At 39.2% G+C, this 12,198-nt stretch overlaps 1 protein-coding gene across 2 annotated transcripts in view; it reads right to left on the bottom strand.

Annotated features, from left to right (window-relative positions):
• Positions 1–12,198, bottom strand: part of DSCAM (DS cell adhesion molecule) — a 390,238-nt gene that overhangs the window by 146,881 nt on the left and 231,159 nt on the right. For both annotated transcript variants that reach the window (XM_054212353.1, XM_054212345.1), the window contains exons 8-9: positions 10,579–10,857; positions 217–336 (exon numbers count right to left, since the gene is read on the bottom strand). In XM_054212353.1, the coding sequence (XP_054068328.1) occupies positions 217–336; positions 10,579–10,857 (399 nt within the window). The remainder of the gene's footprint in view (positions 1–216; positions 337–10,578; positions 10,858–12,198) is intronic.

Genomic DNA, 12,198 nt, shown 5'->3' with positions numbered 1-12,198 from the left:
CAAAAGCCCACCTAGATCAGCCTTGCGTCTATGACAACGGCCAGCACCACATGTTTAGGGAAATGACAGAAGAACAGTATAAACATGACTGATACTTCCCTTATTGCACCCTGCCAGCCTCCGACAATATGGAGATTAAACCAGCAACTTACAGGTGAGCGAGCCGTTACTAAACCAGAATTAATCTGTCCCCAGTGATCACTAGGGGAATCCTACCTTTTGAGTACTTCCAGACAATGGTAGGAACAGGATAACCCTCTGCAGAGCAGTTGAGAATTACAGCTTTTCCATAGATCCCATCCTGGTCGCTGGGCTGAACCACAAACCTAGGGGGCACTGTGGAAGGAAACAAAAGGAGCCATGAGAATTTGTGCAACTAATCAGGTAGCTCAAAATGGCTATTTTGGGCCATTTTGAGGGAAGCAAAAATTGAAACTAGCTTTTTGATAATCCAGTGACATAGTAAAGTTGATTGTACATGATTATTTACTTTCTGTGCACAATCTCAATGTATTTCTTGCCAGGCACAACAAAAGCACTGTTCTTGCTAGTATACAAAAATAAGCTAACAAAAATATCTCCTCAGGAGAGGTTATAAAATGGAGTAACAGATAAATAAAACTGTCATGGTAACAAAAGAAATGATTTCTAACAAAAGGAGAGGTTTGGCAGGTGTCTAAGAACAACTGAAATTTTCTGTGTTTGTTTTTTATAACAGTGAACTAGCAAGCTTTAGAAAAAGATGATTTAAATTATGTAGCATAAATAACCTTAAAAAATAACAGTTTTTAATATCAATAAAATCACTTCATATTAAAATGACGGTGTTTGAACCATAAATTCTGATAGGACTTTTCTTTCCAAAATCCATAGAAAGGTTCAACGTAATTTGCTTGCATTAAGTTGAAGAGGATAAGTCTTGTTGGAAATGGGTGTATGTGCATCAATGCACATTGATGCACTATTATTAGACTATGTATTATTCTAAAGCAGCGTTAAAACCACTGCAGTGAGTCTTCCAGACATAAGCAAGTACTTATATATTTATACATAAATAAAATAAGAGCAGCTCATCTCAAGGAAAAGCTCTACATGTTCCAAATACAGATACACAGTGAAGAAAACTTGTGACAATGCTAGACCTAGAGTTTACCACGAAGGCCTGATACTAAATGTCAAGGTCTCAATATAACCTGCAGGTTTATCAAAAGTTTGAAAGAAAGGCTAAAAACTGTGAAGAATGTTGGAAGACCCACAAAAGTTATTGAATATTAAAGGTGCTTGATGGTTTGTTAAACTCAGTTAAGGTCACAGATTTTCGTTGACCTCCTGTTCTTTGTCTCAGAACATGAAGAAGTAAATACCTGAGAAAAATAAATTATTCATGCCCTTATCGCACATGTTATTCTTTTTGTCATTTCTTACAGTGCAACAGAGAAAATGTAGTAAAGTGATTGAGTCTGTGACAGGTTTTTTTCCTCTCAGATCAAGTACAGCAACACACTCAGATCTAATGCAATAAAGGGGAAATCCTGATAGTTCCTTGCTTTCCTCTGCCCACCACAGTGTATTCACACGAGGACACAGGCCCAACCTCATGGGTTCACAGCGCCGTGGGTCCAGCCAGTGCTAACTTTGTCTGAAAGCTGGCGGAGAGAGAACACAGGGCCCAACCATTCCTCCTTGCTCTGACCCAAACTCCCATCAGACCCCACCACCTGCCTCTCCAGAAGTGGCAGAAATTAAGAAAGGAAGTATGGGAGAGGGCTGTAGCATGAGGAAACATAGAAGGGGATCATAAGTACAGTGACTATTTGCCCTGGGGCCTGAAACATCTCTTAATGGCCACAAATGTAGTACTAATTATACACCAGAAAAACTGTGGCTGAAGCACAGCAGCAGCACCAATGTTATAATACATGACTTTAAAGTTTTTTTCAGTATTAACGCTCTCATAATTTATGCAAATAGCACCTCCCATTATACCAGAGAGTCCCAAGCTTTCCTTAAGGAGAAACTTGAGCTGCCAGTGTTGGTATGGACAGGAGTGCTAAAAGTTGGAGGTATCTAGACACACTCTCTCCAGCTTCAGAGAAACCTCCTCACAACGGCTCGAGCCTTTCTCCCTGTGCCTGCATAATCCAGACTCCCTTCCAACTTTCTCTTTCCACCTTCATAGATACAACTGTTTTTCAAAAGAGGAGAACAATCTTCTGGAAAGCAACGAATCCTTTAACTGGACCTTTTCCTCATTGAATCATAGAATCATAGGGTTGGAAGGGACCTCTGGAGATCATCTAGTCCAACCCCCCTGACAGAGCAGGGTCACCCAGAGCAGGTTGCACAGGAACGCGTCCAGGCGGGTTTGGAATGTCTCCAGAGACGGAGACTCCACCACCTCTCTGGGCAGCCTGTGCCAGTGCTCTGCCACCCTCAGGGTAAAGAAGCTCCTCCTCATGTTTAGATGGAACTTCCTATGTTCAAGTTTGTGCCCATTACCTCTTGTCCTGTCCATGGGCACCACTGAAAAGAGCCTGGCCCCATCCTCCTGACACCCACCCTTTAGAGTATTTATAAGTGTTGATAAGGTCCCCCCTCAGTCGTCTTTTTTCCAGACTGAAGAGACCAAAATCCCTCAGCCTTTCTTCATAAGAGAGGTGCTCCAGTCCCCTAATCATCCTATAGCTATAATGCAAAGATGTTTATTGCCTAACGATGTACAAACTAACAGCAACAAAGGTAAGAGACACATTTGTACTAGGAGATATATTTACTGCTGTCAAACATTTCAGTTTTCCAAATAGCTGCCATACTGACAAACATATACCTTATGTTATGTTAATTCATGATAGGTAAGCATCAAACATGAAATCCCAGCAACAGCAGCTTTGGGCAATCACCTACCCTGTTCTAATTATCTGCTCAGAGAAGATGTTTGCTTCAGTAGCTCTTTTCTCACCGTTCTGTGTTCATTTTATCACCAAACACAAAAGGAGTCCCAAGCACTTATTTACCAAAGAAAATGAAAAGTACAATTAGTTGCACAATAGGTTTGATTTTATACGACCCAGCACGGTGGCATCAGCTTGTTTCACCTCAGTAACTAAGTAAATTTGTATTCACGACTTCTGAAAGATCAATTATAAGCTGCTTATCCATAAAGAGGGTCGACAAAAAAAACCAAAAACAACCACAAAATAACCTCAGTTGTATCAGTCTTACAGGTGAATGATTAAAAATGCAATGGAGTGACTAATAATTACTGGCCACCTCTACCACTGAAAAATGTGAGGAGTATAATGTCTTTTAAAATCTCTCTTACAATACAAAACTTTTGTAACTTGTGTTATTTCCCTGCTCTTTGAAAAACATTTTCTTTATAGTCTTCATTTGCTATGGATGACACAGGCAAGAAATGCTGATTTTTCAGGAAATAATTTATTATATTAAATGGGTAGGTATATGCAGAAGGTTCTGGAAAAGTTAAGCAAGATTGCCTAGTACGGAATAAAGGCAATCAGCCTTTAAAATACTATTTGCATTAAAGTTATTTGTTAAAATAAAATTTTTGTCTAATCCCTTCGGGCATATATAGAGAAAAATGGACAGGTGCCAAGTGTAAATACTGTTTGAGCATTTCTGTGGAAATGCTTCCTTCCACGTCTTTAATGAACTCATGGAGACATTCTTGATGTCTTCTGCCTTTAACGCTGACAAGCTCTGAACAGGGTTTTTTCTCATATTGATTTCACTGTATTTTGAGTATATATGAAACATGAGGTTTTGCTCAGCTGTTCTTGTTATTCTCATTTTTAATCATTACTTTCCGTGCAGAGTGATACCTGTGGAAATAAAATTTTGCCATATAAGCTCCAGAACTAGGTGTATGTTTAGCAATCATATGGTTTCCTTGTACTGCTCCATAAACAAAGTGTGTTTCAAACTTGGCAAAAACTCTGCCCACATCCAGTAACAGAAACAATTTCAATAATCACTAAAGCTTTGGCCTTCCTTTAGGACTACTTATAAAAGTGCCAGCTGCTGCTGTGATTTTGAAGACTTGAATCCTTGACGCTTAGTCTCATGATTGCCAGTAAAAATCAGAAAAAATGCTACAGCAAAACAAAATTATTCATTCAATGACTTTTCAATTGATTCTGTATTGCTGTCTAGGTAAAACCACAGGATTTTTCTTCCTCTAGAAATGATTAAAAAGTAAACAGAGGAGACCTCCACATTTTAATCCGTCACTGATAGTTTGCTTCTCAATTTTACTTTAAACAAATAACCACTTCAATGCTATGTGCTATCACACTTTGGAAGACAATGCATTTAACTATTTGATTTGGATTTTGATATTTAGCTTTAGATTATAAAGCTACATTCACTTTTTTGTTATCTTTCAGAAATTCATTAGCTCTTAAAGAAAATTTGCTTAGTAAGAATTTAACAAAGTTAATTTGTCTGATATGCTTAAGTAGAGTTAATGGAGAAAAGAAAGCAATTAGTTCTCCTCCTCTCTCTTTAGTTGTAAAGGCGTGGGCCCCCTCTGCCCCGTTAGAAGTGAAACACTCTGAAATAGCTCACGAATATGACTGAGCAGTTCTACTTTTATTACCACCCTTGTTTCAGCAGCACAGTCCCTTGAGCCCATAAAGGAGGGCATTTGAAATTGCTTTAACAGTGAGTTTCTGTTAGGCTCTCTCATTTAATTCATCCCACGGATCCGTGATGAGAAATGAGCTGTTGAATTGTTTAGTGTATGAGCAATAAGTTGACAGACGCAAACTATTGAATGGCTGAACGCAAAGGACCTAAAAAAGGTGTTTTCAGTCAATATTATGACTAGCAGTCTCAGGCTCTCACAAAGGAAAAACAAAGGATGAGAGCAATCAGAATAGGATGTTGAAGATAACATGAATGTCATAGTGCCGTTTTAAGGGAAGGAAAATGCTTTTATTACCTCCTCCTGTGAAATAATTTTGATAAGATGATAAAATACGAGTTGGTAGCCTAAGAAGATACTGTTTACCAGTGTCATCGTTGCTCACAATGATGAACTTTACAAGCCACTAACTAAAATCAATTTACGAGTACGTGCTAACATTCCCCAATTTAATTTTGCTTTGTGTAAATCCAAGAATCCTTTCTGACTGTGTTTTATGCCGGGGACCAGATGACAAAGTCACACACTCCTTCCTGGACTTCAAATCTGTGTAAGTGCTTCTGGCTCCCAAGTACTGCGATTAGTACATCACACTGGAGAGCAATTCTGAAGGCTCCTAACACGAGCTCCTCTGGTGGGCTTCTAAGTGAGTTAAGAAATAATCTATGACATTGGCCCAGAATACAATGTTTCATTTTCACATGGAATATTTGTACTTTACATTTAGATCATACTGTCAAAATGATGGAAGAAATTTAATCAGCCAAAGCAACCATTGATGTATTAATGAATGAGATCATTAAACACTGTACTTTAACAAAGATGAACAGTTATTAAATTTGGTCATTGGACCTACGGGGTCGATTTAGCTGGTTTAGTGAAACCATTTGCTATGCAGTTCAAGGGAAAAAGATGTACTTTTGCAAAATGAGACAGTGCCTAGTGGTTTGTGTTGATCAGGTTTGTCTAATGAGAACATTAAATAGGAAGTGGATCATTCAAGAATAATCTTGAAAGCTGAAGTGTAAACACCAGCAAAGAAACTAAATTAGTTTTGACACCAGCTGCAACCATAAATCTTTTCCACCTGCTTTTCTATCACAAACTGTGTTTGCTGTATCACACCAGCACCACCACCAAACACCAGGAAGCAGACGGATAACCACTTACTATCTGGAAGATTCAAGGCTCAGGGACTCCTCATTGGGTGCCTAACTATCTAATGATATTCGACATTCCTGGTAAGTGCAAAATGAAAACACAATTACACTTAATGCACTAAATGCATTAAGGGGGGTTATTAGGTATTTAAAGACCTTATCTCAATTTTAACATATGATGTGTTCACTAGCAGGAATTTTAAAATCACGATTTATGCATCCACTACTATCTTTGAATTCTCTTTTCTGTCAGTATCTGAAAAATTTTGAACTCATAATACATTTATCAGCTTTTTCTTTTTGGTTACCAATTAAAATCTTTTTCACTGCTTTTTGTTACATAATTACTTCATTCCCATTTTACGAAACCCTACAGAAGTGAATAACACATGATAAAGTGCATATAGGTTTTTAATCATTCTTTAGAAGACAGCCCTAATTAGTAAAACCTTAATTAATTCTGCATGATGATATAAGTAGTTGACAGAGAAGATATCTTCCTAATTTCTATGGATGGCTTTCATGACACAATCCTGTTCTTTCCTTTTTCTTAATCTAGCAAACCAGGAGTGTGACAAGAAATAAAATAACCAAAATAATAATGATTTATGAGTTTTTGAGAAACCTTTCTAGCTTGCAAATGTTTGATGCATTTACAGAGGAACTGCAGACCAGGATCTGGCAGAGCACAAGATTTTGAGAAAGAAAGTCACCTGGACTGCCTACCTGCAGCGCCTAGATGCAGTGAAGATGGTGGGCTTCTCCCAGTGGCTGATTATGAGTTTTTAAATTATATTCTGCAAACACTAGGACTCATCAAGCCTGCTTTTCTGTGCTTTTTTCTGTGGATTTGCATCTTGTGTTTGAGTACAGACTCCAGTTGGAGCATTTCTTGTGTTTGCAGAGGGTTCTCCTGAGTAGAGTCCCTGGTGTTGTCTAATATTACACTCAGTAAAGATGTTTCTAATCACCTCTTTTCATTAAGTTTTTAGGCTTTCAGCTCCACTGGAGGAATTTTCCCCTCTTCCAATTTGTCTGAAATTGGTACTAACAGGTCTATGTCCAGAGCACGTGACTGTCTCGTTTCCAGGTCCTCACCAAGAAACCCGTGGCAGAGAGACCTGAGATTGCCCTCAAATCTCACCCAGGGTTGCAAGGCTGCTCAAAAGCTTTCTCCCCTCACTTTCTTTCTCTCAGCAAGCATCTTCCATCTCCTATGTGATGCTCTGAGAGGAAACTCTGTGGAAGCTGGTCATCTTACTCTGATATTTAAGGCAGAGAAAATCCAGCCTTGCTAGGCAGGTACTTTTAGGGTTCCTTATTGCCGTTTGGTTGCTTTTATAGACCACAAAATAACAGGAAGAGCAGTGAAGACTCACCACAAGGTACCCACGGATTTTAAAAGCCCAGTGCTTGTTTTTCTTTGCCATTTAATACTCCTGGTAAAATGACAGTGCAGCTTAGATATGAAAAATAATATTTGCAGGAAGAATATAGAAAATCTATCAAGCAGACTTAAAATAACAGAAAAATATGAATGCTAAAAGATAGTAGATACACATGATCTGACAGAAAATATTGAGGAAAAAAGTCTTAAATTGTAAAGCCAAATAATTTATGTGGCTGTATGAATTCTGCAGAATTTTGTGTACTCACCTGTAGTTAAAACGTAGCAACAAGCAGCTGGCCTGTGTTTCTTCATTTGTCTTAGGAATGGACTGGATTTAAATTCTACTTCTAAGTCTACCCATGTACTGTAAAATGATACGGACTCCCACTTACTTTGGAAACATGATAGCCTTTATTGTTTTTAAGTCTACTTTTAAAATTAATACAAGGACAGATAAGGAAAAAGGAACTTCATGGGGAACAGTCATGTTTCCCTTTACTTTCCTCTCCCGTTCACTGCCTGCTCTCACATCAAAATACACACACTTCACAGAAATAAGATATTCCCAGAACACATTACCTGACATTTAAAAAAGCCAACATTTAAGTTTAAAGCACGCTGCTGAGAAACCATCACACAATGTGGATTAGAAACAAGAGGAGTTTAAGCACCATTTCATCTCCTTTTATTTGGAGAAATACCACTTAGTTGATTTAGAAAAATATTATGTTTCAGTTATATGGCACCTATGAACAAAAAGATGAGGAGGGATCAAAAAGCCTGAAGAAGAAACAGACAAGAGGAAATCAAGTCTTTACTTAAATGTGTATAGGTCAGGTTGGATGCACACGAGTGGTGACCAACAGCGACCCTCTGACGGCTGTCTGTCTTCTGACCTATGTGGAATGAGACAGCTGAAGCAGTTCAGTATAAGGAAAAGAGGTCAGTCCAGGGTTTCAGCAGAAAATTCAGGTCAAACATCATATTATATTTTCCCCTTTCCCTCTGAGTGAGAACTATTATCCCAGATGCATATGCAAAACTGATTAAGACATTACCATTTAAATTGACATAGAGAGAGAGGAGAGGAGAGAGGCTTAAAGGAGGCTGCTGCAGAGCACTAGCTGGCCAGAAAGATAAGCAAGAGGGGAAGAATGAAGTAGCCCTCATAACCTCCTAAAAAGTTGCAGGACTACGACTCCAGAGGCTCCAAGCTGCTGAGTAAAACAGCTTGAAAAGCTACCCTCTATCGTGCCCATGGGTTTGTAGGGATGCCCTCCAGGTACACGCACCCAACAGCTGTCTTCTCACTGCTGGGGCAGAGCCCTCATCAGGAGGTGCAATTAGAGCAGCAACACACAAGGGGAAAATAGAGGTGTTGGTGTCAGCGGTGTGACAGGGGTGCGAGAGCAGGCTCTTCACGATTCCTCCCCTAGACAAGGAGGGAAAACAAATTAATGTCACACAAGGCAGCAACAGGCAGGCGTGGCCAGACAAGGTCTTGCCAGAAGAGAAATTGCCCACCGACAGCAGGAGGCAGGGACCCTGCAGTCCAGGCAAGGCAGGGATGTCGTCTGGGGAAGGCAGGGCTCACCCCGATCAGTGGGGTACAGAGCAGAAATCCCTACACGTGGGCTCACTTGAACTGTTATAGCCTCATGGACCTCCGCGCTGAAAAAAGGACAGACAGTGTTTGCAGAGAGCTAGTTTTCAGTAGTACTATCTATGTCGACTTCTTTTTTTTCTTCTTTTTCTTTGGAAGATCACCCCTGTTTTGATGAAACATCTATAGGAACTTGCACAGAGTTGCTGAAGTGATTCATTCCCTTCACTTTGAGCACTGAGTATGACTGCAAATCAGGTACGACCTCAGCTGTTACTGGACGCAGCGTTTCTGCGTAGGGCAGACATAACCAGTGGACTCTCTGTTGTGATGGGAGATTGTCAACTTGCCCTTCCCCGGGAAAAGAGAAGGTGAGGAAAACCTTTTACTGTTAGAATGATGGACAGGGTTAAAAGCTAACAGAACAGCTTAGGAAAAGAATAATTAAATGCATGTAATTAATTAAACCACTTAATTTAAGAATTACTGGATAGATGGGGAAAGTAATAGACATCTGTACTGAATAGTACAAGATTAAAAGCAGTGATCTTTTTTTCAAATCATTAAAGTAGTATTCACATCAAAACTAGTGAAAAAGCAATGGCCCTATTTGCCACTGAATTTTGATAATACCAGCATTAAAAAAATAAGCATACACATTCTATAAGTGGAAAAGTAGGGAATAAAACATTAAGGGTAGTCCTCGGACAATAGAAAGATTTGACTTAAAAGCTAAAAAGCTGTTCTGCGAGTTTTGTTTCAAATGAGTTTTTGAGGGATAAAAAAAGCCTGGAAAACGTGGCAAAAAACCCTGAGTAGTTTTAGGATTTGTCTTGGTAAACTTATGGAAGGGGATATAAGATGTAGTGGTCCTCAATGGGCAGAAATAACGAAGGTCACTTGCAGTAGTACAGTATGTGCCCTCTTTCTCTGAGGAGTCTAATGGCTTGATAGTAAGAGGGAGATGGTGGAGAGGGAAGAGTATAACTGTCTTATTTTTTAAAAATGAAAATTTAAAACACTTTGAAAAACTTTAAGAAAGAAAAGGAAGCAATTTTGTTTTGCTGAAGTTGTGCACAGTAAGTTTGAAAATGTATCACAAGGCATAATCTCTAGGGAACTTGGCTAAGGTGTGAATTGAAAGGCAAAAGCTATTGAAGGCAAGGTATCTCTCTAAAAGGACTTTTCCACATAAAATATTTCCTAATTGAAACTACACTCACCTTTATTTCAAGGCAAAATATTTTCAAGTCAGCATACTAAATCATAATAATAAATTGTGCTAATCGTGTAACAAACACAAATAAGAAAAAGAACAAAAACATGGTAACGGGGGAGAGGCTTTTCCCCGTGAAGCCAACATCAATGCTTTGCTTTTCTACGATATAATGTTATATGAGAGGCTGATCTAAATAAAATTTGGGGATAATTAGATTAAAACAATAACAGAGAGGAATTTGATACCATTTCAAAGACTTGATCCCAATGAATGGGCTTGTGCTTCACAAATTTTCCAGGAAGTCAATCCTGTGGCTCCCCCATCCACCCTATGCACTCCAGTGTTGTTGATTACTTTCGAGACTTTTAGATAGAAAAAGTCATATTAGTTTTTGTGCTTCATTGCTCTGTGTGCTCTCTGTTATGAGGAGAGGGATTACCATATTTTCCTTTTTCATACTTCCCATCAAACAGATGTCATTACAAAATACTGATGAATTCTGCTTAATTGGTGCCCTTCAAACTAATTACATCTACTTACCTCTCACGATTAATTGGCTTTGGTGCTCCACAGCTGCTGCATCATTTCTAGCTATACAGGTATAATTCCCGTTGTGCATCAGCGAAAGATTAGAAATCCTTAAGGAGCTGGTGAAGTCAATGTTGTCAATCGTCACCCCGAGGCTGGCTGGGATCGGCCTGCCGTCCTTCTGCCAGGTGATTGTGATGGGCAAATCCCCGGAGACCACCACACAGGGAATGAAGACCCGCTGCCCGATGGAGAACCGCGGGAACTCAAAAGGCTGAATAAAAGGCGGAACTGAAACAAAAAAGGCAAGAGGAGCTATTGCAGTTACGGTCTCCTTTCTGAAAATATCATAATGGAACAGATGTGCAGTGCTGAATACGTAAAATCAACACCTTCGACAGCCATAGAGCATTGTTCAGCTAAAAAAACCCACATCTTTTGCAAACACCTTTTTTTTTATTGACTTCCCAATGCATAACCAGAGCTCAGGAGCAGTGAAGTCCCTGACTCCTAGAGGAGACACCAGACACCACTGGCAGATTCCTGCAAGAGTATTAAGCATCTCTTCAAGAAATCATACTGCCATCTCAGGACTCACCAGGATTTTCAGCAGCAGGACGCCTGAGGAAGACCTCAGCAGCTTTCAAGGTCTGGTATGAGCACTTTGCTTAGGGTCATGGAATAAATTTGGATGAGGCTCCAGCTTTGCCTCTGGGACATGATGAAAGGGAGCGTAAGCTTCTCTAACTGCTCCTGGTGCTGATTTCTCAGTGTTTCAAGTCACAATTCACAGTAAGATTGGGTAGAGGTAGGAAGTGAAAGGCATATACAGTACTTGTAAGACAACAAATTAAGTTAAAACTGTTTTCTAAACACAGGGCCAGTACAAGACATAAACTCGCAAGCTGGCATTTAATTCCTGATATGCATATTTTGCTTGGCAAATCTTTTTTTTTTTTTTTTTTAACATATAATTCTGTGGCTGAACCAAAAAACATAAACAAAATGCTCTTGTTTTCTGTCATAGGGAAGAAATCCACTTTTTAGAAAACATTTTGTTTTCAGGTATTTTTAAGAAAAACAAAAGAAACGGTAGGTTGGATTTTATAAACCAAGCAAGAACTGATGGGGGTGCTTCACTTTCTCCAGGTTGTGGTTGGAACATTTATTAACAATTTGGTAAATTTGGAGTCAAATACCTACCCAGATGAAGGAACTGAAATCTCCTCCCATTCTCAGGGGAGCACTCTAACAGCCAGGGCACTGATCTAAGACAGGTTTCTATCAATCACTCCTGAAAAGACTATAAAACCAACTTTGCAAGCAGTACTCAAATACTCATTTATCAAAAGAGAAGGTTCCTAGGGGTTATGTACCTTAGATATAGGAGTGCATTTCCCTACTCTTGCCTGAGAGATTACTTATATGTAGTCTGTAGTACATTTGAACATCTTTAACTGTAAAGATTGAAGGATGCCCATAGCAGAACATTTATACTGCTGTATATTAGCTAGCTTCAGAAGAAAATGGAGTTGGTGGCTTTATCTAATTGTATTTCTTTTGTCCTTTCTCCCTTTAGCAAATCTAAGGCTGGTTTTTTGCCCCAGAACTGAGGCAGAAAAGAAACAGAAA

Source organism: Rissa tridactyla, chromosome 1 (assembly GCF_028500815.1).
Source record: "Rissa tridactyla isolate bRisTri1 chromosome 1, bRisTri1.patW.cur.20221130, whole genome shotgun sequence".
Lineage (NCBI taxonomy): Eukaryota > Metazoa > Chordata > Aves > Charadriiformes > Laridae > Rissa > Rissa tridactyla.
The sequence above is the reverse complement of the archived record's forward strand: the minus strand, read 5'-3'. Positions and strand labels throughout refer to the sequence as shown.